At 49.1% G+C, this 26269-nt stretch overlaps 1 protein-coding gene across 2 annotated transcripts in view; it reads right to left on the bottom strand.

The window, feature by feature from the left end:
* Positions 1-1085: 1085 nt before the first annotated feature.
* ME3 (malic enzyme 3) overlaps positions 1086-26269 on the bottom strand; it is a 199181-nt gene continuing 173997 nt past the window's right edge. For both annotated transcript variants that reach the window (XM_028500996.2, XM_007124907.3), the window contains 8 exons: positions 22831-22940; positions 9965-10062; positions 9572-9685; positions 7829-7934; positions 7110-7252; positions 6380-6553; positions 2718-2816; positions 1086-1323 (listed from right to left, as the gene is read on the bottom strand). In XM_028500996.2, coding sequence (XP_028356797.1) covers positions 1162-1323; positions 2718-2816; positions 6380-6553; positions 7110-7252; positions 7829-7934; positions 9572-9685; positions 9965-10062; positions 22831-22940 — 1006 coding nt within the window. In that variant the 3' untranslated portion in view covers positions 1086-1161. The remainder of the gene's footprint in view (positions 1324-2717; positions 2817-6379; positions 6554-7109; positions 7253-7828; positions 7935-9571; positions 9686-9964; positions 10063-22830; positions 22941-26269) is intronic.

Raw genomic sequence — 26269 nt, 5'->3', positions numbered from 1 at the left:
GAACCTGAGGCGGAGCTGGCAGCAGGGGTGGGCAGTGGTAGGTCTCTGGGCATGGATTGTTGTTTCCTGTGTTATACAATGAAATTAGAGGCTGGATGCTGCCATGCCAACAGATGTTAGCAATTTAGCAGGGTCTTTGGTTGTGAGGGCTGCAGGCTCGTCTCCCCCCTCCCCAGCCCCATGGTGTGGGCCCGCTGGACATGAGGGAGGTGAAGGCTATGACTGAACTTGGTCTAAGAAACACACAGGACAGACTGACATCATTCTGTGAGAAAACTGCTCCAGTTTGCTAAATTTCTTCAGAGAGTGAAGGGTGGAAGAGAGAGAGTGTTCTAGAGCCAGGAACATGAAATCAAGTCTTCCCTAGAACTCCCCAGGGTGCTGTTCCCCTCACAGCCTCTCTTCCTCTTTCCTCTGGGTTTGCTGACACTCTCCACCCACACTTCTCTGGTTTTCCTTTTAGTAATGACCACAAAGGAATGCCTGACACTCAACAGCCCACAGGGCAGTGACCCTTTCTGACTTGTGAGTTGCCTCCAGCCACTCAGCCTTCACGCCCATCTGAGTCTTAAAGGGTGTGTATTCCTCCAACAGGGACTGAACTCCTTGATGGGTGGGCCATGCTTTCTGGCCAGTGACTGCCCTTACAGTCCTCATTTCTCCATTAACCCTACCCATCCTTCACTCTTGGACTCACTGCAAACACTGCCCCCCAAGAAGCCTTCTTTTATGTCCTCATAGGAAGTATCCTCTCCCTTCTCTGAGTACCCTTGACCTTTTTCTGCAGTTCTTCCATGGACTTACTACTTTCTCCCTTGTGGCAAAATGAATTGTGTGCATATCTCATCTCCTCTACTAGACCCCGGACCCTGTAAAGGCAGAGTTCCAGGCAGGACTCTAGATTTCCACAAAGTCTAGCCAATAGTTGGCAATTCACAGATGAAGAAATTCTTGGGAAGGAAGCCTGAGGAGGTTTACAGAAAAGTGAACTCAAGGCCTTCAGGGGCAAGGCTCTCATTCACCACATGCCTGGGCATCTCCGCTCACACCAGAAAGTTCAAAGGAAAAACACAATGACAAGGTTGGCCATTTTGGAACCCATTTATATTGTCAGTGTTACTCTGGGCTTCATTCAGCCCCACACCAGCCTCTGAGATTGCATCAGACATTCTGAACATTCATGGCTTCCTTGGGCCAAGTGTAGCTGTCCAGCGTAAAGGAGTCATAGTCTGGAGTATAGACCAGGGATCTTACAAAAGCCTCCTTGTCCTTGGGCTCTGGGTAGTAGGAGGCCAGGTTGTGTTTGTAGGCGAAGTCGAGGACCTAGGGAAAAACACGTTTGACTGAGGAACTGGATCTAAGGAGGAACCTGTCTAAAGGCCCTTGCTTGGGAGCTTGTGGAAGGGGAATATACCCTGAAGCAGCAGATGTGTTTCTCTCATGAGTTGAGGCCCAGGAAGCCACTGGAGAGGAAGGATCTTGAGCTTTCTGCCTAGTAAGGAAGCTGTGGCACCATGGAATAGACACTGGGCCAGGGTCAAGAGGCCTCAAAGTCTGCCTCTGCTTCCAACTGCCTGTGGGTCCTCAGCAGTGACATCATCCTTGCTGAGCCTCAGTTTCCTCATCTGTAAAGTGGGGGGTCATGAGAGCTTTCTCTGGCATGGTATGAGGATAAAATTAGGTAGCAGATATAAGTGTTCAGTATCTGATATTTTTTTCTGTCTTAAATGTGGCTTGAATTGGACATTGTTCTCTGGGTATTAGATTCGGCTTCAGAAGAGGATGAATCTAAATATCCCCAAAAGGAAGGAACTGGACAGGGTGGACGTGGACTATAAGCTGCACTCTTGGTCTTGAGGGCTGATTCTGGATCCTGCACTGGACAGCTCATGGGGAGTGCATGCTGTTGTGCAATGCGTTTTCTGAAATTATTCTTCAAACTTACAGAAAATGTATATTAATAGAAATAACAGTATAATAAACCCTCAGGAATTCATCATCCAGATTAACCATTATCAATGTCTGTCAGGCCAGTCTTTACTGCCCCATGTTCTGGTTCTTTGAAAACCCATCATCTCTGCATCGTCTATTGGGTGACAGTTTTACATAGAATATCCCCTGAACTTGATCACCCATGGCCCAGCCATTCTGAGAGAAAGGGGAGGCATGAGCATCTCCTCTGGCCAGAAAGGTGCCGAGTGTAGAGCTTTTCCACTGTTCTCTTTTAATGTCCTCCAGAACTCTGGGAGAGAGGAATTACTGGCTTCTTTGTAGAAGAAGGAAACTGCTGAGGCTCAGGGAAGTGAAGTGCTTGGGCTCAGGTGACTCTGCCGCTGATTGGCAGAGCTAGGGCCCCACAGCCTGAGCTCTTACCATGATGCTATACAAGTTGACCTTTCTGTGTAAATGGGCACTTATGATTCATTTTTAAATTCCACCCGCATTCTGGTCCACAAAACTAGGGCCTTTGGTGACCTTTCTGCCTGGTGTTTGAGGAGCTCTGTCCAGGAGCTTTCCCAGAACTGCCCTGAGTGGGATTGAGGTGGGGCTCGAGCTACAGGCAAGAGTGTGTCACCCAGCCTCTGGGGTGCATGCAGTGCAGCCCAGGGAGCTCAGCCTGTCTCCGTAGCTGCCACCCACTTTGTCCTCCTAAAGTCACACAGAGAGGAAGCTGATGAGCCCCACTCCACACAGTAAGGGGGTAAGACGTTTCTTACTTTGACGGCGATTCTCAGAGACACGTCTCGGATGGTGCTGAGTGGGGGGTACAGTCTCCCCTGTGACAGATGCTGCTCAGAGACCTCTTGGGCGATTTGCTGGGGAGAGAGAACAGAGAGGAACAAGCTGAGTTTCCACCTTCCCAGAGCAAGCCCAACCCAGTACACCAGAAACTCACCTCGCCCCTCATACGTGGCCCATAAGTGCAGTTTCTACTCCTGTCTCTGCCACCTTGTGGCCCCAGGGGCGCTTAATACTTGGGCTTAAGCAAGGACACATCCTTTCTGTCCCGTGAGACTGGCCGAGGCTTAAAACAACATGAAGCTGTCTGAATTCTAAAGGAAAATCACTAAGGCCAAGATGAATAAACCTGTGACTTGCAAAGCAGACTCTGGGGTCTCCCCCGCCCCGGCTGACCTAGCCTGTGGTATAGGGATCCCTGCGTCCCTCGCTTCCCGGGTTCCAGCCTCTCCCACATGCTTAGGAGCATCCGGGCTGTCCCCCGAGGCCATCTTGTGTCTCTATATTCAGGCCTCCTTGGGCTCTCCTTTCCGGCCCTGGCCCCAGTGAGGAAAGAAAGGCTGCTTCTCCAGTGACACCACGAATGGGCCTTATGCGGTACCTGAATAAATGCCCTAAAAGCACTTTCAGCCCGGGAACAGCCTCTCCTACAGCTTCGCTCCCTGCTTCAGAGCTCGCCTCTAAGGGCCAGCTCTCCGCAGCCAGCCTCATCCTCCAGCCTCAGGCACTGGTGCTCAGCCAGCCTTGCAGAACAGGCTCTTTAACGGGGCTCGGAATGCACTCCCGCCCAATCTTCTCGTGTCAAATTGAAATCTGGGAAAAGCCACAGTGCTCTCTGAGAACTGTGTCCCGGGATGGACAGGGAAAGGAGCTGGTCTTGCCTCAGAGTTTGGCAGACATTAGGAACCTGGGCTCCCCCCTCTGCTACCTCGTTCTCAAATTCCTCTCTCTCCTTTCTGTTCATTCAGTCAAACATCCACTGAGCTCTACGATATGCCGGGCTCTGGGCTAGGTGCTGAAGAGCCATGGTGGAGAAGCCACAGTCTTTTCCTTCCTGGAGACTGGTGTCAATGGACAATGAACAAACAATAGTAACTATTACAGTGATTTCGAGGAGAGCGGACATCTGGGCACAGAGGAAGGCAGGGCCCAGTCTGCCATGTACGGGAAAGGCTTCCCAGAAGAAAAGACAGAAGCTAAGACCTGAAGGACAAAGTGTGAATTGCTTGAAGAGAGGAGAAGGAATAGCACATGCAAATTCTTAGAGGGAAGAGAGAGCACGACTGTAAAAAGAAGGCGGGATAGGTTGACGGCAGGGGGAGGCTAAAAGGCTGGAGAGGAAAGGAGGGCCCTGGATGAAGTGCCTTGTATGAAAACCATGTGAAGGAGTTTGGCCTTTCCTGGGAGCACCAACGAGCCATAAAAGGTCTGAAATTAGGAGAGAGATGGCCTGTTCTGGGCTTTAAGGGATTCTCTTTGTGGAGGTATAGAAGGTGAATTGACTAGAGGGAAGCAGAATTTCCATGGCTAGATCTGCAGCTAGAAAGGCTCTCCTGCAGAGTGACAAGTTATATTATGGTATGTGTGGCCACTTCTGCGATGCTGGGCACTCCTAATGCTCTGCTGTGTCTCTGAGTCAAATTGCCTGGGGCCATCCTGGCGCATCCCTCACAAGCTGGGTGACCTTGGGCAAGTAACTTAAACTCTCTGTGCCTCAGTTTCCTTGTCTGTAACATAGGGATGATCACTGTATTTTACAGGGTTGTCAAGGTGAAATGAGATAGTGTATGTACATCTCCTAAAACATATTACTTTTTCCATAGGAAAATCAGTTTCAACTTAAATTATCTTAATTTAAAAACACCCTTTTCAGGGACTTCCCTGGTGGTCCAGTGGTAAAGAATCCGCCTTTCAACGCAGGGGACGCAGGTTCGATTCCTGGTCAGGGAACTAAGATCCCACATGCCCCAGGGCAACTAAGCCCGCATGCCACAACTAATGAGCTCGTGTGCCTCGACTAGAGCCCACATGCCACCAACTACAGAGCCCACGTGCCACAACTAGAGAGAGAAAACCTGTACGCCACAGCTAGAGAGAAGCCCGTGCACCACAATGCAGAGCCCACGTGCCGCAGCTAAGACCTGACTGACGCAGCCAAAAAAAAAAAAAAACAGCCAAACCAAACCAAATCAAACACTCTGTTCAGAAATATAACCTGCCAGGCCTTTGAAGACCAGACTGTCAGCTCCCGGAGGGGAAGGGCCTTATGCTACTCAGAGCAAGTGACTGAGAAGTAGATTGAGGAGAGGTTCCTGCTTAATTCATGGACACGGTGCATGAAAAGATGGAGCTGAAATGTCCCATAGCAGAGGCTGTGGGTTGTGCAGACATTTCTGGGGGTTGCATAGGAAGGCTTTAGCAACCTTGTTTCTGCACAACAGGGGAAATTTGCTTTCGGGTCAACTCCAAGCAGGAAGTGACTCTTCCCATCCAATGGGGGTTTCAGACAGCTCCGCCCATGGCCACAGGACAACACCACCACCAAACACAAAATACTCAAGCAAGAGGGACAGAGAACTACAGCATGAAGCCAGAGCTGGTGTGCACAAGGCTTGGGGGAGGCTGACAAAACTTCAGCAGACATAGGAAGGAGGAACTTGGTGCATGAGGCAGTTAGTCCCTTGTGGGACTCACAGAAGCAGGGCTGGGTAGGGCTGCATGGAAGCCCTTCTTGTGGCTTGCTGGTTTGGGGCTCTCACCAGTGCTGTGGTGAGAGGGAAATGCAGACACATATCAGAAATCACAGTAGAGCCTTTGGAGCCCACTGGGAATAAATATGTTTAATATTTGTTTATAGTTTTGATTAGCTTAACTTCTCAACAGAAACATTTCTACGCCTTGGTTCCTCAGAGTGAAGATAAATGTGAAGTGCCTGGCACTTGGTAAGCGCTTGTTAAATGGCAGCCACTGTAACTGTTATTATTAACAACCATTATTATGAATGTGGGCTGTCATCCTTAAAAAATTCTTTCCTTGTTTTCAATTCACCATGCCCAGGAAAGAACCCTTGTGGGAGCTTTTCTGATAAGATACCTTGAGCATATCCCCCTTTCTGTGCTCAAGACATGGGTACTCAGAGCAGGCAAACCTGACGTGCAACCCATCCCCTTCCTTACAGAAATCTGCCCTAGTGGGGCTTATTTTGCTACCAGTTACCCAGCAATGTGGCCAAGACCCATGGCTGGAAAAATCTATCGCTTGTCATGGTCGGTGAGCCCACGGTTTCAGGTGGTTTTGATGGCATTTCCGTTCTTGGCATGCATACGGGTTCTGCTGGGAGGCAGGGTGCAGTACAAGGTATGTTCCCTCACTGCCAGCACCTCCTGCCAACACCCCTCCCACTGACTATTCCTCCCCCCGCCGCCCCTGCCTTAAAAAGCCTGTGTGTATTTTCAGAGAAGTTCAAACCTCCAGGCGATCTTGAGAGAAGCTTGACATTCAAGCACTCTGGGGAACCACTGAAGGATTGGGGCAGGTAGGTAGAAGAAACAAGAGAAGGAATCTTTGGGGACCTGGTGTAGGAGCTAGTGGAGCTCACAGGCCCTCTGGGGTGTATTTGGGGCAGCGGGGACAGCAATACCTCTGCTGTCAGGAGGAAGAGCCCGTCTGGGATGTGTCGGACCCCGCCTGCGATGACTCCCAGAGCCACTCCAGGGAACACGTAGGCGTTGTTTCCTTGCCCGGGAATGAAGGTCCTGCCATCTTCCAGAGTCACGTCTTTAAAGGGACTTCCACTGGCAAAGATCCCTCGGCCCTGGGGGCAGGAAGAAAACCAGAGATGGAGCTTGGAGCTAGGTTTCAGGGATCACGGTGGCCTAGTCTTATCTCCCAAAAGTTGACCCCTTCCTCATCTTCTGCTAAATGCTCAGCATTGTGCTGAGGACACTGCAGGTGCTGAAAGCACACCTGTTCGTCTGACCAGAGAGCTCAGCTCCCACTGAGTTACCTGGCAGCCACAAAACCACAGAACGGGGAAGAGGTAGCTTTTAACCTGGCACCTCCTCGGAGGGGCAAGCCAGGTATGCAAATGGCCTAGAGTCCACAAGCGCCTCGGGTTCTGGTCAGAGCTCTGTTAGGGGAACCCTGAGCAGTAAAACCTACTGGTAAGAGCCTGGGCTTTGGAGCTGGACCTGGGTTTGAGGGCCAGCTCCACTCCTTTTTAGCTCTGTGACCTTGGGCAAGTTACTTCATCTTTCTGAAACTCAGTTTGCTTATCAGCAATGTGGGGATTTTTTTCACCCTCGTAGGGTTGCTCATGGTTACTGTTACTATGTCCTCTCAGCCCGGGGAAGGAAGGACTCCCCGCTGACCTCGGTGACCCGGTAGCACTTCTCAGCCGTGCACTCAGCCTTGCTGGTGGGGTTGCTCAGGGCAAAGATGATGGGGCGCTCGTGGAAGGAGGCCATGTCCCTCAGAATCTGCTCCGTGAAGGCTCCTGCGATGGCGGCAACACCTACAGGGCAAAGGGGGAGGTAGTGGGGTGCCTACTCTTTATATACACCCCATTCCTCTCCTGGTGGTGGTGGTGGAACTAGGTACAACACGGAAGACTCAGGAGTCTTGAGGATGGCATCTGCCATAGGGATGAGGGAGGATAGGGGAAAAGGGTCTCCCTGCTTGAGTTGGCTGAGATCCCCTGTTAATTCCACTGGTCCACTTCAGGCCCCAGCCCAGTTACGATGCACCTGTGAAGCATGCCTGACCACTTTAATTATCACTCCCTGCAGGACAGGGAGTGATGCCAGGCTCCCCTCCTTGGGGGAGGAGTGCTCATGTCATCCTGGTTAGAGAGACCAGCCTGTTCTTTTCCACTTTACTGTATAATCTGCATGACGCAGCCCAGCTTGGTGCCTTAGTTCTACGGTTCTTATACAGTAATAACTCAATAAAAGTTTGTAGTGCTGAACTGGAAACGAGGGGAAAGAGCTGTGTTTCCAAGGGTTGCTTATGCCTCCTTGCTGAGCCTCAGTCTTCACATGCAAGTCAAGAGGATTAGCTGGGCTGGGCAGTGGGTCGCCCCTCCTCCTACCTATGATGGCCGTGGGCTTCACCAGCCTCACCACCTCCTCCAGGGAGTTCACTTCAGGGTGGTCCTGGGCAAACATCTCCTTCTCATGGTTCAGGTGGCTCCTCCCCTGCAGGGAAAGGAAGAACATGATACAGCTGTGGTGGTGAGAACTGCTGGGCAGTGCCTGGATGCATTTGTGTACTCTAAGAGCATTCCCTGCAGAGCCCTGTGCTTTGGTCTGAGCTGTCAGAACCTTGGGCCCTGTCCTTTTGATCAAAATCTACGATGCAACCTAAGAATTTTAAATGTGTGTGTGTGTGTGTGTGTGTATTTCTTTCTTTAATCTAAACCACATATGGAGAACCTGTAAGGCCTTTCTTTGAGCTGCTGGGGTCATGGCTTCCTGGGCCAGGACAGAAAGGCTCTGAGGAAATGCCTGAGTCTGGACCAAGACTCTTGGCCCCAAGACATAGCACAGAGGCCCAGTTGAGGGATGGGGGCTTGAGTCACCCAGGGTCAGGGCGCTAATTTGAATGTATTTGACAAGAGCCATTAACCTCCCGATAAATAATAATAAGCTGAGATCCAGGCCAGGCTTGTAATGGCTGGCTGCTCCCAATGGGGTCCAGATTCCTTCCATTTCTTCAAATAGGAGTCAGTGGGTGACAGACTGGTCAACGTTTCTGATGACTCCTGTGGGTCAGCTGACCTCATGAGAACCAGAGTGGAAACACCAGCTTTGAGAGATCTTTGAGGAGGGGTGAGCTCAATGGGGTGAGCAAAGGTGATGTTGAAATGCGGGAAAGAGGCAAGTGTGGCAGCCTCCACCTGTGCCTGGACCATGCTCTGGAATGATCTGGGGCAAAAGGAGGAATCTCCAGGTCCCAGTTCTTTCCGGTGGGAATCTGCCCTTGTAGGGAACAACAGGAAGTTCTGTTGCTTCTGAGGGGGGTCTCCACTATTCTTGGTTGAGAGCCTTGCGTTCCCATCTCTGTCTTTTTTTAGTCTCTCACTGTCACAGTCTATGTTAGTGGAATCTCAGGATTAAAACTTGGAGCTCTGAGTGAAGTCCTGAGGGAGGAGGTCATCCAACTGTGCCCCTCACCACACTGCAGTCAGAAGCTGGACTGTCTCTCTCATTCATTCCTTCATTCATATCTCAAACATCAATTATGGACTTATCACATGCAGGACCTGGACATCAAGACTACACAGCCTCACAGGGAGGGAGGCAAGTAAAGGGGCAACAGCCCTATCATGGGATAGGTGTAATATATGAAGGGTGGAAGGCTACATGAGCATAAACACAGGGAACTAATTGAGACCCAGATGCTCAGGGAAGCTGCTTGAAGGAGGTAACAGAAGAGAGGGAGGAAACAGATGGGGTTGAGGGCTGTGAGTGGGCGTGTGGAAAAAGAGAAGGGCATTCCAGGCAGAGGAACAAAATATGCAAAGATGTAGAAGAGAGAGAGCATGTTACTTTTGGACAGCTATGATACAACATGGCTAGAGGAGAGTACAAGGCAGGACGTGGGGGGAGATGAGACTGGAAAGAGCACATGTACACACACTTGCATGCATATTCAGAGCTTCTGGACAAGAGCAATTAAGGCTACTTTGGGATGAAGTTTTTGCTTTGGGGATTAGGACACTGCCCTCCTGCTCTCTCTTCTGTCTGAGCAGTTTACCCCTTGAGATCTCTTCCAGTCCAGTTCCAATAGCTGTAGATATCAGGTAACCTCCACGTCTCCAGACCGACAGTACCTTGACAATGAGCCCCTTGGAGTCCACCATCCAGATCTTCCTTGTGGCCTCTGCCTTGGATACGCCTTCTTTCTCTAGGGCCATGACAAGGAGGTGGGCGATGCCCATGGCTGCCTGCGAGGTGGGGGTTTAGACAAAAGGCAAAAGCTGCTCAGGATTTTATCAGATCCTTCACCGAGATCCTCGCTTCTTCCCCCGCTACTCCCAGGAGGCCCAGTTAAGTCCCTGCCTTGAGACACCCAAATGCTGCGGCCCAGGCAGCTGCAATGATCACAACGCATCTGTGCTGTTCCCTCTCCTCAGGAGCCCAGAACACCGCTCCTCCTTGCTGCCCCTCCACCCATTCCTGTTCTTCTACTGGAACAACAGCAGAGAGCCCCCGATGGCACTTACTTCACCAGCACCTTGGAAAACAAACACGTGATTGGAGAGCTTGTTCTTGGTGATTCGCAGAGCAGCCAGGATCCCTGCCACGGCGACAGAGGCTGTGCCTGCAACAGAGTGGACTGAGATCACCTTCTGGCCACCGGGTCCCACCCCAAAGACCCTTGGCAGAGTTCCCCACACCTAGAAACCTGTGATGGAACAAGCAACTTTCCCTCGCCCTTACAGAGGTCAGCCCTGTAGGCACGCAGGTTGTCGAGCAACTCTCTTTTGCATGATACTCTCCATGCACTCTTTTGCAGATAACTGTCAGTTTGAGAAATAGCTCCTAGATTGTCACCCTGGGAGAGAGGATCAGAGGGTCAGGTGCTGCTACCACCATCATCCATAAATGAAACAACAAGGACAAATACAAGGGAAGCCAAAAAGAAGTGTGAGCCTCATAGAATGATTTGTTTAAGGGGTAAATGGATTAAAAACATATTAAAAATGAGGCCACAAACTAACCATGAAACATTACATGATCATGTGACCTGAGCTGCTTCTCTTATCCAGCAAGTCATAAGGTTGGGTGTGCCAGTAGCATAACCAGCATCAAATGGCTTGAATACATCTGAAGGTACAGGTAAGCTGAACAAGCAGGTGGCTCAGACTAGTTTGACAACTATTCTTCCTCTCCCTCAATCCATACCTGAGGCCTCACTAGGAATTCCTATGACCAGCTGACCAAGGAGGAAAAAGCAGGCTTGGTTTACAGATTATTCTTAACAATATGCTGGCATCCACTAGAAGCATACGGTTGCAGTTTCACAGCCCCAGTAAAAGGTAACCCTAAAGGGAAATAGTGAAGTAAATCTTCCCAATGGACATGACCTCCCGTTGTAAATTTTGTCGCACTTTGGTCCAAGAGATGGCTAGACCTACATTGACTCGTGGGCAGTTGCTAATGGTTCAGCTAGATGGTCAGGGACTTAGAAAGAACAAAATAGTAAGACTGGTGATGAGGAAGTCTAAGGGAAGGGTTTGCGAATGGACTTCTCTGAATAGGTACAGGGTGTGAAGATATTTGTGCCCCATGGGAAAGCTCACCAAAGGGCAGAATGAGAATAGTTTCTCAATAATCAGGTGGACAAAATGGCACGGCTTGTGCATGTCAGTCAGCATCTTTCCCATGCCATCTAGGGTTTGATCAGTTTCCATATAGAGTAGCCATGGTGGCAAGGATGGAGGCTATGCATGGACTTCCTCACGGAGGCTGCCTGCTACTGCTGAATGACGGAGCTGTCAATGGCAGAGACCAATGTGGAGCTCCTGCTATGGCACCGTTCTCTGGGAGGACTATCCACCCGGCAGGAGGATGATTACACTGGACTCCCTCCATTAGAGACAGGGAAGAGATGTGTCCTCACTGGAATAAACATAGTTTCTGGATATGGCTTGACTTTCCCTGTCTATAATGTTCTGCCAGTGCCATCATCTGTGCATGTTTGGAATGCCTGGTCACCATCCTGACATATTCCAGGCAACAAGGCTTCAAATCAAGGAATTCATTTCATAGTAATAGAAGTACAGCACTAGGCTCACGCCCACGGAACTCAGTGGTCTTAACATGTACTCTACCACCCAGGAGCAGATGACTTAATAGATGAGTAGGATGGGCTCCTGAAGACTTAAGACTTAGTTGAGGAGATGGTGAGGTTCTATCGTATAGGATGCAATATGTGATTTGACTTAGCAAACAATACCTTGTACTCTTTCTCCACAGCCAGAATACTTGGGTCTGGAAATCAAAGTGTTGAAGTGAGAATGGCTCCTCTCACCGTTTCACCTGATGAATCACTTGCAGGGTTTTTGCTTCCTGTCTCTTCAATTCTGTGCTCTCTGGATTGGAGGTCTTGGTTCCAAAGAGACAAACGTTTCCATTAGGATTCCCAACATGGTTCTATTGACTTGGAAGTTGAGACTGCCAACTGGCCATTTGCCACAAAACCAGTGGGCAAAGAAGAGGGTTACTTTACTGGCTGTGGTTCTTCATCCTGAGAACCAAGGGGAAACTAGGGACAGGGAAGACTGTATCTGAGCCTAGGGGATCCTCTGGGGTGTGTCTTAGTACTCCTGTGCTCAAGAGTAAATATTAATAAACACTGTTGCAACTAAAGAGAGGCAGGGCTGCTGAGGATGCAGATCCTTCAGGAATAAAGGTTTGGGTCATCCTACTAAGGAACCCTGGCAAGCTGAGGTCTTGTCTGAGGACAAGAAAACATGGAATGGGAGACTGAGGAAGAAATTCATAAACATCAACTATGGCTTCATGACTGGTTACAGAAATGAGGAATGTAGCAGCCATGCAAATTTTCTTCCTTTTTTTTTTAACATCTTTAAATTTTCTTCCTTTTTTTTTTAACATCTTTAAATTTTCTTCCTTGATTATCATGTGATTATGGATGATGGTTCGTATTAGCTAATTTATCCTCCCTTCTCCTTCCTCTTATTATTTTACAGAAGTTTTGTTGGAGGTTAATTCTACAATTTAGCCTTTAGATACCAGAGTTTTCAAATGTGACTGTGACTGAGATTTAAGAGTAGTTAGTCCTGCCCAGAGATGGGTGGTGTGACTATCTTCCAGAGATAAATATGTCAAAAAAATGGACAGTGTGACAGTTGTGAGTTAAGCTTTAGTTGGGGCACAATGAGAACTATAGCCCAGGAGACAGCCCCTCAGATAGCTCTGAGGAGCTGCTCTGAGGAGGGGTGTGCATGTCAGTGTATATGTGATTTTGGTGAAGGGGGTACGTGTGATCAAGCACACATTTTGGCAGAAGGTTGCTGCTGGTTACAAGAGGGTTGTTGCTTGTCACGAGGAGTGGATGTTTCCGTTAATGATTTTAGTGTTTTCCTAGATATGAGAAGATGCAAGAAACTGGGCTCATAAAATCTTCTGAAAATATCTAAGTATCTGAAGGCCTGTTCTGCCAGGTTTTCCCAGAGCACAGAGTACCTCATGCCTGATCTCTGCCTTGAACTCCTTTCAGGGTGTGTTGAAGGTCGGTGACTGCAGTGGCTAGTGACTTCATTCTTGTAGAACCAGATGATGAGCGACATTCTTTAGCTGGCAAATAACTGTAGACACTTTGCCTCTCCCCATTTCAGGGAGAAGGTGAGAATGTCTTCATTTGTTGGAAAGATAGTTGCATTTTATTAGGCGTTTTGTTAGAGTTTGTTGTTGTTGTCTGGAAGTACCAATGTGCCGGACGGTATGTATGGATGCTGAACAGCCAAAAGGGTGGACTGTGCCGATTACTGGGTAATCGTTTCTCCTTTGTCTGCAAACCACTTTTCAGCTTTACCAATTGGCTCTATGGTGGGCTCTGCCAATAGGGGGCGCCAGAGGGCAACTGAAAGACTAGATGGGCAGGGAAAGAACAGTTTTTCCAGCATCATTCCTACTTTGTAAGATTGCTGGGTAAAATGTAGGACATTCAGTTAAATTTGAATTTTAGATAAACAAGAAATAATTTTCTAGTGTGTGTTCCATGCAATATTAGCATAAATATTCTAAAAACTGTTATTTGTCTGAAATTCAAATTTAGCTGATCATCTGCATTTTGTTTTTGCTAAATCTGGCAAGTCCATAGCCTTGGTTTTTTAATCTTACAGCAGCAGTTTGTTCCACAAGCAGCAGTTGAATCCAGTTTGCTGTTTGTCCGTCACTTACAGAACTAGCCTCGTAGCGCGTGCCCCTCAGAGGCATGAATGCTAGCCAGCTGTCACCTCGTCTTCCCTGTGTTCCCCCAGCCTCAGGGGTGGTAGAAGATCCTTAGTGTTTCTTTCTGGCTTTTCAGTTCTTTAATGCAGAATTCACAATTCTTTATGTCGAGTTTTCTCTGTTAAAACGACTGGTGTGGACCCTGACAGAGTCACAATAAAGTAATCACAACTGGCAACGCTAAGCCTCTATGATGGTCAAAGAAAAGGAAATTAAAGTGTGGCTGTTTATGGTCATTAAAATTGTGCAAATCAAAGAAACTAATGTTATCTATGGCTGGTGAGGGAGCAATGAAAAGGGCAAAGTTCAGCACACATTCCATTTTAAAGAGCTACAACCCTTTTTGGAAAACTATTTCCCAATATAGACCAAAGGCATAAAATGTTTTTGCCCTTTGACCTCATGCTTCTATTTCTGGGAATCTATGTATGGAAAAATCCCAAAGGTATGTGGTAGGATATTTATGACAGTGTTATTTATAACGTAGAATGACTGGAAATAACAAACACCTAACAAAAGAGCAATGGTTAAGTAAATTAGCTAGTGTAGGCACTCAGTAGGATATTGAAGCTATTAAAAATATTCATTATGAAGATGGTGTAGCAACACAGAAAATACTATGAAGTTAATAACGAACATCACATACTGTTCTAAGTGCTTTATATGTCTTAATGTAAAGACATTTATTTAATACTATCATCATCCCCATTTTACAGATTAGGAAAATGAGGTACGGAGCAGTTTGCTGAGTTGTCCAAGATCACACAACAGAGTGAGCCTTTGAACTCAGGGAATCACGGTCTAGGGCATGTGCTCTTAACCCCTAAATCATGCTTCACTGAGTTAGTCGGAAGGAAGAGAACATTCAACAGTCTACATACTATGATTCTAATTGTAACAAAATATACACAGAGAACCCGAAAGGAGCTACAAAATACTAATGGTTGCAGGGTGGGAGCAGGAGTCAACTTTCCGTTTTCTGTTTCCAGTTTTCCATTGGACAGAGAGCACGTTTTCCGCTCATCTGATTCTATTTCACGACAGCCTTCTGCCTCCTGAAAGGAGCTGTACAAAGCATACGACACCAGGTGGCGCCAAAGATATTTCATCAGAGAACCTCCCAAAGACACTGCATTCTTTTTTTTTTTTTTTTGCGGTACGCGGGCCTCTCACTGTTGTGGCCTCTCCCGTTGCGGAGCACAGGCTCCAGACGTGCAGGCTAAGCGGCCTTGGCTCACGGGCCCAGCCGCTCCGTGGCATGTGGGATCTTCCCGGACCAGGACACGAACCCGTGTCCCCTGCATCGGCAGGCGGACTCTCAACCACTGCGCCACCAGGGAAGCCCAGACACTGCATTCTTGATGGGTCTGTTCCTTCTTGGATGTCAAGTATCTTTTGTGGTTAGAACCGAGAGGCTGAATAACAGCTTACCCGCAGAAATTCAGTGCTGGATGGAGAGCGTGACATCCAACAACTGTACAGATGAGGAAACTGAGGCCAGAGAGAGGCAGTGGCTTCCGCCTGATAGTCACCAAGTTAGAAGTAAAGCAGGTAAACCTGGGTTGCTGCTTCCACCCCTTCCTAGTCTATGCAGCTCAGACAGCCTTTCCTGACTCTGGAGTTGAAGGCAGCAGGAGTGGCCTTATGGGGTTTCCCTGGGGGAGACCTGAGGGGCAGGTGGTAGTGGAGGTGGAGGGAAGTGAACTTAGGTGGTGGGGTATAATTGTTCAGTTGTGACTTCTGGAAGGGGTGGAAAACACAAAGCTTTGGGAAATCTGATAGAAAACAGTTGAAAATTTCAAAAGGATACAACAACAACTGCCACTTATTGATTGCTGTCCCTGTGACCTTAGCTCCATGCTATGTATGCGCTTGCCTGCATTTATTTGCTCATTTAATCTTTACAGCAACTCTAGGAAGTAGGTACTACTGAGCTCCCATTTTTTTCCCCTTTCAGAAGTGGAAAGTGAAGTTCAAAGAAAGTAGAAACAACCAGGAGAGAAGTGAATCCTCTCACCACCAACTCTATAAAACCTCTGCCTCTGGTCCATATACTTTGCCGTTTCTCCTGTTACGTGGATGAATGGTCCCTGCTCTTAGCTAAAGCCACCTCCAGCTGTGTGCTGGATCCCACCATGTTCACCTACTCAAGAAATTTGTTTTGTAATTCTCTCCCTTGTTTTTCTGCATCCTCAACTGCTCCCTCTCTAGTGGATCACTGCCATCAGCATACAAATATGTCATCAAGTTCCCATCCTTAAAAAGCCTCCTCTTGACCCTATGTCATTCCCACCCTGTTTCTTACTTCCCTTTATAGCCAAATTCTTCTAAAGAGCTGAATATACTCATTACCTCTATTTCCTTTCTTCTTGGTCTCCCTGAAACCCAGTCCCATCAGGCGACTGCCCCACCTCTTGTCAACCTCACCAGCACCTCCATCTTGCCAAGTTCAGTGGTCAGTCCTCAGCCCTCCTCTTCCTTGACCTTTCATCAGCATTTGACACTGGTGTTCATTCCTTCCTTTGGGAAACTCTGCATGTGGCTTCTGGAACCCCATGCTCACTGGCTACCTTGCTGGCTGTTCTCATTCTCCTTTCTGGGATCTTTCTCTGAGGCCATCCTCTGAAGTGGCAAGTTGCCCTATTCACAGTCCAGAACTCAAGAGGGAAAACAGCAGTTCTTAAATCCCATATTATAAAAAGTTTGGCAAAGAAAGTTATCTCCATCATTAACTTTCATTTTGAGGAGGAGGGTCTTGGGTAATGTATTAGGGATTTAGAAATAAAGAGGGGGCTTCCCTGGTGGCGCAGTGGTTGAGAGTCCACCTGCCGATGCAGGGGACACGGGCTCGTGCCCCGGTCCGGGAAGATCCCACATGCCGCGGAGTGGCTGGGCCCGTGAGCCATGGGACCCGGGCTCGTGCCCCGGGCCGGGAAGATCCCACATGCCGCGGAGTGGCTGGGCCCGTGAGCCATGGCTGCTGAGCCTGCATGTCCGGAGCCTGTACTCTGCAACGGGAGAGGCCCGCGTACCGCAAAAAAAAAAAAAAAAAAAGAGAGGAAGGAAGCTGCAGAGGTTTCTGGAGCTAACCACCTGGAGAAGCCCGGGGGTCTAGGGATGTGTTAGAACACATGCCCATAAATGCTGAGGGCAGCTGAAAGCATGACTGTTTGTTCCTCATTGATGATGAAAGAAAAACAAATTTTCCTTTTCAGAGGGAGCTTCCCATAATTGCATTTCCTGCAAACTGAGTACTGGAGGTTGTAGGTTCAGGAAGTAGCACAAAAGGACTGAAAATGTAGTTTCTATTCTGCTTTTAATAGTCACATTGGACAAAGTTTCCATTCTAAACCACACATTATCAGAGAAAAGGGAAAGAACTAGCTGCTTCTTAGGTGAGACAAGGCTGCTGTCTTAGGCAGCGAGAAGGACAGGGAGTTGGGCTCGGCAGGGTCTGGCCAAGGTGGCTTTGGAGGCCTGGGGCCATGGGGGATTGGGCATCCTCTAGGATTAGGTTGGCCCACTTTCATGATCTGCAGAATTACCTTCCCACAGCAGCCAGCGGCCGCCTTTCATTTGTTCATGAGCATGTACTGAGAGCCTGTTCTGGGGCTCCACTGGGTATATGAAGATGAATGCAACAGTCTTGAGCACAGGGGTTAGCAGCATAACTGTTCAGAAAATTCAAGTTCTGCTTATTGGAAACCAAGCAAAGGCCTTCTAGATGACTTCAACCCTGTTTCTGTGTCATGAAGGGAATTTTCTGGAGCCCTTGGACTCTCAAGAAGGCAGTTCCCGGCCCATGAAGGAGGCAGGGTTAGACTATTCTGCCACCGGAGGGAATAATTACCATCTTCTTGGCTTCTTTGGGGATTTAACTGATGCAACAGGCTAAGGGGGAGGTCTCAGAGCAGCCAGGATTAGACGTGCGAAGAGACCCACAAGAATCTCAGGGCTGGGAAAGCCCTGTACGGGAAGAACGGCCTCAGAACACAGGACTTAGTGAAAAGGAAGGTTCTGGGGACTGGGGAGAGATGAGGTTGAAGCGGCGGGGGGAGGTTTCACTGTGGGAGAGAGAGACGGGAAAGGCCAGGAACTGCTGCTCAGTGTGTGTGGTAGAAGCAGCAGACCGCTGACAGCTGGAAGTAACGCCTGGTGTCCTGTAAACAGGACAAACCAGCTGGACAGACTTGAGCTGGGCCATTCCTCCCCATCTGCCCCTTTCCTACCGTGGCATCTGAGCCCCGGGGTTATTCTGAAATATTCTGCCAAGTGGGTGACCACTGCCCCATGTCACTCCCAGGCCCTGGGGAAGGGAGGGCTCATCCTGGGGTCTGCGGAACAGGTTTGGCCCTGGGTGCGGTATCCTGGGGGAGGTGAGGTTTGAGTCCTTAAGGACAAAGAGAAATTAGCCAAGAGCAGAAGAGAGTTCTAGGCAGTTCTAGGCACATTCAGAATCAGAATCGGCAGAAAACTCACAGAACTGACTCATTCAACGGGCTGGGAGAATAGGCTGGATGTGGAAAGAGGAAAGAGGTGAGGTGGGCCCCTGCCTCCCTTCTCAGGCTTTCCCAGGCCTGCTCTCACACTGGTCCCTCACCTCACCTCCACCAAAGCCTCTCTGTTTTGGGTCTCAACGCTTCCTCCTTCCCTCTGGTACTTGTGTTGGGAGCCTCCTGTGCACCAGGGGTATCAGTACCCGGCTCCAGAACTGAGTACGGTTACATGCCTGTTCCTGCGCTACATCACTGCAGCCCTTACAACTACCCGGTGCCATAAGCAAGGGTGACGATGAAAACACGTAACGGTGAGTTAGCATAGTTCCCATGCAGCCAGGATCAATGCTGGCCTTAGAAAGGCATCCTGATCTTTCTGGCAGTACTGGCTGAGGATCCCTCATGGCTGTGAATACTATCAGGTCCATTTTACAGATCAGGAAAGGAAGACTGGGCGGATTGAAGCCACTTGGCCAAAGCCCCAAAGCAGAAATGTGGGGATTCAGACCTAGGCTTGTCTCAATCCAACATCTGACTATTAAACACTCTGGCTCACAGATGAAAACTTGGAAGTATGAGGGGTGACCGTGGCCTGACATACCACACAGGCACCCTGACTGGCCGTCTGTTCTCGGGAATGTGGCCGGACTTGAGGGCAGTACAGGTCCAGGGAGGCCCGGTGGGGCGGGAGGACGCTCTGGAGCTGACAGGCCAGCTGGGCTTTGCTGTCCGCAGCCACACTGCGGGCGGCTAGCCGTGGAGGCCGGGGGCCTGTGCTCACCAGGCCAGCAGTATCCTGGACCTGGCCTCCTGGGAGGGACACAGCTGGCCAGCCCTCCAGCATGGCCATTCCTAGCGCTGTTCCCCTTCCAGGTCTCTCTCTCCTCCGCTAAGAGCCGGGATGCTTCTGTGATCCCAGCCGAAACAACAAAAGTCACCTGAGCCTCTGCCTTTTCCAAAACTCCTGAAGAGGCTTCCAGCGATGAGTCAGTGCACGGGCAGCCCTGCTCACCGAGAACCAGCCTGGGGAGGCTGAGGCTTTCCACCGGTCTGAGCTGGGAGTAGGGCCGGGGCCGGGGCCGGGGCGGGGGGCGCGCGGAGGAGACCATGGCAGCCCTGGGGAGCTCTTTACCCTGCCAGTGCTGGGGCTTCAGAGGCCCAACCCTGTGGTCGGCCACGTGGGGTTGGTGATTCCCAGGAGTGTGGGGCAGCAGGGCTGGCTGGGAGACGGTTCAAATCTTGTGCCCGAGCTCCTGCTCAGCACCAGGCACGGCCCTGCCCTCACGGGGCTCAGTCTGGTGGGGACCCTGAGGCCTTTAGTCGTATCTTTCCTTATTCCACCGAGGACGTGAGGCTGCGCTGGTGTTCATTTCATGTGGGCAGCCTGGTCCCATCCCCCGCCATTCGGGGGTGTTCCAGAAGATTCTGACCGCGAGTCCTGCTCGGGGGGGACCGGGCCTGTCCCCAGCAACCACGTGCGGCTTGGTTTTGGTGTCTGTTTACCACTGTGATTCCTCCCACCCTCCCCCTTCTCCCAGCTCTCTCCAATCTGTGCATGCAGGCGTTCCTTTCTATTTTTGAGCATGGCTATGTAGTTTCATGTTTCTTCTTCCTCTGCTCTTTACCTTGTATTTGGAGGTAAGGGGGTCAATTCTAGCATGAGCTTAATCTTCCACGTTGCCCCATGAATCCCGGCATTCCTCACCAGTCTGCTAATTGCCCACCCAGCACTGAGAGTACACATCATAGGCTTCTGGTTCTGGACCCATCACTAACCAGCTGGCGACTGTGGGCCAGCCCCTCCCTGTCCCCAGGCCTCATCGGGGCGTCTGTGAACTGTGGGAGTTAGAGGAGAGGATGGGAGGGGTGAGGAGAGCGGTGACACCCACACTTCCGTGGGTGTGGGGTCTGGAATTTAATCCTCACCAAGGAGACTCACGGCACTGCCTCACCTACAAGGGAGCACAGGCAGCCCGACGTCACGGACAGACAGTGAATTCCGAGTTAGAAATGACTAGGTTCTAGCCCCAGCTTTATGCCTGTTAGGCTGTGGGACGTGGAGCAAAACTTAAGCCTTGAACTTCAGTTGCCTCATCAGTGACATGAACAGCAATGTCCGTCCTCCCCACAGGCGGAGGGGGTGAGGCAAGGAAGCTGTGAAATAGTGTGGATGGAAAACACTTTTCTAGCCCAAAGCTCTGTGTTCATGCCAACTGGATTACTTGGCACAGTTTGGGTTCCCTGGGAAGCAGATTCAGAGACATGTGAAGTGTTCAGGATGTTATCAGGAAGTGCCCTTGGGATCAGCACACCCGTGCTAGGGAGGGAGTAGAAGCAGGATGGGGTTGAGGATGGGGAAGCAGGAGAAGCTGAGCTGCGATGCGGTCCCCAGGGCCTCAGCCAACCCCGTGGGGAGCTCTGGAGTTAAATGTCCCCTCAGAGTTGCCCTGCACTGGGCCAAAATGGTTGGGCTCCTATATTCCCTGATCACCTGGTGATGCCCTCCTGGCAGGACAGGACCGTGGTCTGCTTGATGCTCCAGCCAGCCCTGCCGCCAGCTGGGGCAACAAGTCCTTTCTTGAAGGAAGATCTGGGCGGTGCTGTTAATCACACGGCCACACCTAATGGTCAGGCTGTCCCGATCAAAGACTCGATATTATAGGGCTCCTGCCATTCTAGTACGATTTGCCAGCTCTCCTCATGCATTTTAGTTTAATGACTTTAGTCTCTCATTTCTGAGAAAAGAATGGGAAATTCCTCCTCTGTTTGCCGTGGGACCCAGAAAACCATTCCATCTGGCTTTGCCTGGGAGTGAAATAGACTCTACTGGAACTGGGTATCAGCGGGACCTAAAAACTAACGAACTGATTTAATTTAAGAAGTTTTGTGTGTGTATACATGAGGGTGTACACACGTGAAGATGTATATATGTCTGCGTGTGAGCACATGTGGGGTGCATTTCTGGGTGAGTATATGTATGACGCCCTGGACAAGAGAGAGGCTTCGGGGGCAGGTGTCCAGTGTAGACACACCCACATGAACAGGTGGGTGCTTATGAGGATCTCAATTAGTGCAGGTTCATTCATTCTTCAAACATTAATGAAGCATCTACAGTGTGCCAGGCACTTGTGCTGGGGCTGGGAAGTGAGAAGAGAAAAGATGTGGCTCCTGCCTCTGGGAGCTTATTGTCTCCTGGGGAGACAGACGACTCCATGCAGGCATGTGGGGTACAGTGTGGTAAGAAAGTTGACAGAGGGGGGGCACAGGAGGCTGTGGAGGCACCCGGTGTGCATCCAAATCAGGCTGTCCCTTCCCTGGGACAGGAGACCCTGGAGCTGAGCCTTGAAGGGCGAGTAGGAGTTACTGAGCCAAAGATGATGGGGTAGAGTGTCCCAAGCTGAGAAGCAGAGCTTTCACGTGCAGAGGGAACTGACCCAGAGGGAGGTCATAGGAGTACAAATAAGACAGGGTTGGTAATATCTGGTAGGATTAACCTGTGAAGTGCTTAGAAACGTGCCTGATAATAACAAGTATTCAGCTCTAAATCTTAGCTATTTCTAACCTGGGCTTGAATCCTCCTAGGTCTATCTTACTCACTTGATGAAAACTGTGACCTCTTTGGGCCTCATCTGCAAAATGTTGGCCCATCTTTAACTCCCAGGGACCAATACCTGTCCCCTACCAACCTGTTCTTTTTTACATGACATGGTTCCTTGATTTGAAAAGATCTTGCTCGCCAAACTTCATTTGTTAAATAATAACCTACATGTCATCAAGGTTTCCCTTGGGCTTTATAAAATACTAGGAATAACTGGCAATGCTCCTTACTGAGAACTCCTGGATCAGGTGAGATCATCGCTGAGAAGCCACCCCTCCTACTCCAGTGTCACATGCTGGCATCTCCAGAGCAAGAAGCAAGTGCCTTCAGATATTTCTGGTCCACAGAACAGGGAGCCAAGCTGACCCTGAACTAGAAGATGCTTCCCATTGACTTTTGGAATGTTCTGGGGCCTCAGTTATCATTGTGAGAAGCACTCATTCCAGCCAAGTTAAGAGAAGGCCTTATCCTGATTCCCTGACAGTGATATGCCTTGCGTTTGGAAAATCCAAGAGCGAGCTATTGTGGCTGGCGAAGGCCACTTTTACGGTGATTGATGCTTTGGTCTGATGAGTCCTATGTGCTGGTACTTTCCATATATTAGCTCTTTAAATTTGCACAATAATCTTCCGAGGTAGTTACTATCATTCCCAATGAACAGATGATGAAACTGTGGCTCAGAGATGTGATCTGCCCATGTTCAACCAGCTAGTAAATCATAGCATTGTTTAAAATTTCTTTCATATATCTAATCACCAAATTCTTACTTTTCTCTGAAGCACTAATCATCTCCATTTTATAGGTGAAGAAACTGAGACTTAGCAAAGTTATGGGACATGTCCAAGGTCACAGAGCTGAGAATTAGCAAAGTGAATCTGGATTTACTGCTCTTTCTTCAACAGCTGCTGGCAGCAAACTGGCTATGAGGTGGCCCCTCCCGACCTGGGCACCCAGGTAAGCCTTTGTGAGAAGGCATTAGTCCTCAGGGGCTTTGTCAGGAGGGGTGGAAACTTACCTTGGATGTCGTCGTTGAACATGCAGTACTTGTTGCGGTATTTGTTGAGAAGATGGAAGGCATTGGCGTTGGCAAAGTCTTCAAACTGGATGAGGCAATTTATTCCAAACCTGTGGAGAGGGAGAGGAAAGAGCATGTGATTGCCTCCCCGAGCTGATGCCTGGCAGGTCCCAGTCTGCACTGGGGAGCAGGGAGGTGCAGGCCAGGGGTGGGTGTGGGTGTGGCATGGCTCATTCACTGGGGTTTATGCCACCTGGCTGGCTCCTGGACTCCTGGCTCTGCCTGCCCCATTATGATTTAGTTATTTATTTTTAATTGAAGTAGAGGTGATTTACAATGTTGTGTTAATTTCTGCCGTACAGCAGAGTGACTCAGTGACACATACATTCTTTTTTCTTTGAAGATTTATTACTCATTTGACAGTACTTCCCATGTAATTTAAAAAAACAATATATATATTTATTTATTTATTTTTGACTGCGTTGGTTCTTCGTTGCTGCGCACGGGCTTTCTCTAGTGGTGGTGAGCGGGGGCTACTCTTCGTTGCGGTGCGTGGGCTTCTCATTGCGGTGGCTTCTCTTGTTGCGGAGCACGGGCTCTAGGCGTGCCGGCTTCAGTAGTTGTGGCACGTGGGCTCAGTAGTTGTGGTTCACGGGCTCTAGAGCGCAGGCTCAGTAGTTGTGGTGCACGGGCTTAGTTGCTCTGTGGCATGTGGGATCTTCCGGGACCAGGGCTCGAACCCGTGTCCCCTGCATTGGCAGGTGGATTCTTAACCTCTGCGCCACCGGGGAAGTCCCATACATTCTTTTTTATATTCTTTTCCATTAAGGTTTATCCTAGGAGATTGGATATGGTTCCCTGTGCTATACAGTAGGACCCTATTGTTTATCCATTCTAAATGTAATAGTTTGCATCTACTAACTCCAAACTCCCAGTCCATCCCTCTCCCAACCCTCTCCCCCTTGGCAACCACAAGTCTGTTCTCTATGTCTGTGAGTCTGTTTCTGTTTCATACATAGGTTCATTGGTGCCATATTTTAGATTCCACATAAAAGTGGAATAGTATGGTATTTGTCTTTCTCTTTCCGACTTATCTCACTTAGTATGATAATCTCTAGTTGCATCCAGATTGCTGCAAATTGCCTGCCCCATTATGGACGAGGATGGGGCAGAGAGTAGGGGTACGGAGACTGGTGGTCAGCCAAGCCCATATCATTGTCTCTAATGTGGGCTGGTGACTCCCATGGGCTCTGGATGGCAGACCCCAGGGGTGCTGGAAGGGCTGAGATGGGGCCCCGCCTCTCTGTGGCCTGTGGCCGTCTGAAACTGCAGCAGAAAGCTCACTCCAAACCCAAGTGCATGCAGAGAGCCCGGCTCCTCTGCCACTAAGGCTTGGGGAGCCTCTGCAGCCTCCAAATATCTCCCTTGGTGGATCCTGAAGTCTCGAGTCCCTCCACCAGAGACTCTTCTGGGTTCAGGCATTATTCCCTGATAAGATACAGGGAAGGTTGGGAAAGGCCACTGCATGAAGCCACTGTCATCCACTAACACCCTGGTGAGGGTGTTCTCCATGTGCAGGTAGAGCAGGATCAGTTGGTAAGCTGGTTCAAAATGCAGAGCACCAGGCCCATCTCCCAAAGAGTCACTCAGTGAGTTTAGGGGTGGGGCTCAGGAATCTGTATTTTTTCCTCCATCTTTACTGAGGTATAATTGACAAATAAAAATTGTATGTATTTAAGGAACACAACAGGATGTTTTGATGCACATATACATTTGAATTGATTACCACAATATCAAGCTAATTAACACATACATCACCTCACATTGGTACCATTTTTTTTTTTTTTGAGTGGTGAGGACATTTAAGATCTACTGTCTTAGCAAACTTCAAGTACATGATACAATATTAATTATGAACTTTGGTCACAATGCTGTACAATGCATTTTCAGTGAGCACCTCAGATTGTTCTGATCCTGTCTGGAGAACTCAGAAACACTGCCTTGGTGGGTAAAGACAAGGCCCATTAAGCGGCTTGAGTTGTCCTATTTAAAATCTACAGTAGAATTGCCTTCTAGATTTCAAAGTCAGGAAAAAGTTTGTTTCCTAAAAAATGACTGGATTGGTAACCTGTGTTTCCTGTTAACACTGGGTGTCAGGAAGCTGAGAGCTGTCTTCTGCCCTTTAACGGTAGGTTCCCTCAGCCGAGTCTCTCTGCACACACCCGACCCTGACTCCATTCTGGCTCTTTGATCCTGCTTTTTTGGATGCATTGCAACTGCTCTGCATTTGACTGTATTATGTAGAAAATACTGAAAATACAAACTACTTTGTAAAACCAAAGACAAACATCGAATCCAAAGATAAACTATGTTTTACACAATGGACACTTTTCCCGTAGTTAGTATTAAATTTTAAATATCTATTATGATTACTTTACATACTCCCTGAGTACATCTGCATTACAAACATAGCTCAGTAATTCTCAGAAACTGTTTATAGAGGTTTGTTGTAAAAGGAAACACACCACCAGAAAAAGGAGGAAGCAAAAAAAGTACAGTAGAAATGCCAGTGGGCGGGCAAATATTTGCTCCTACCATGATCCTTCCAGTTGGAGCTGTTGGTGGGGGGATTTGGAGACAGGTTCATGTCACAGGGGCCGAAATGGAGAGGCAGCAACTTGCCTCAGTCCAGTGTTGAGCTCTGGGGCTTGGGTCAGGAGGCTTGTGGGCCTGATCTGCCTCTGCCACTGCAACCCCAGTGTCACTTCACTTCTCTATTCTGCCTCAGTTTTCCATCTGTCAATGGGCACAATATTTGCCTGGCCAACTTTGCGGCTGTGGTGAGGATTAAAAGCTGGGGGTGATTTTTAAATTGTAAAGTGCTGAACACGTGTCATCTTGGCCACAATTATTACCAGTCACAGAGCAGGTGCTGGTGGGGGTAGCGGTAGGGCGCTTGCAGTGTCTCCTGACCCACCATCCAGCCCTCTTCTCCTTGTACAATGAATAGAAATGGTTTTTTTAAAAAAAACCCTTCAGTGCACAATTATAATGCTATGTTCACCAAACCAACATTTACTGTGAATTTTTGTTCAGGGTGTGAATTTCAAGTATTTGGATGGGGAGGGAGGAACAGAATGTCTTTGGTTGTTGGTAACATTTTGATATATAGAATCCTCACAAGACTACTGGTGTTGTTCCCACACTGGCCTGGAGCTAAAATGCTGAAAAGGTCAGACGACAAAACAATGTGATGCACATTGTTTCTCCTTTCTCTCACTCTCTGTCTCTTCACACACACACACACACACACACACACACACACACACACACACACACACACACACACACACACACACTTGACCTTTAAGCAACACCACTCTTAGGTTAAAAAGTAAGGCAGGGCTTCCCTGGTGGCGCAGTGGTTGAGAGTCCGCCT

Source organism: Physeter macrocephalus, chromosome 16 (genome assembly GCF_002837175.3).
Source record: "Physeter macrocephalus isolate SW-GA chromosome 16, ASM283717v5, whole genome shotgun sequence".
NCBI classification, from domain to species: domain Eukaryota; kingdom Metazoa; phylum Chordata; class Mammalia; order Artiodactyla; family Physeteridae; genus Physeter; species Physeter macrocephalus.
Note: the sequence above shows the minus strand (reverse complement) of the source record. Positions and strands in the feature narration are given on the sequence as shown.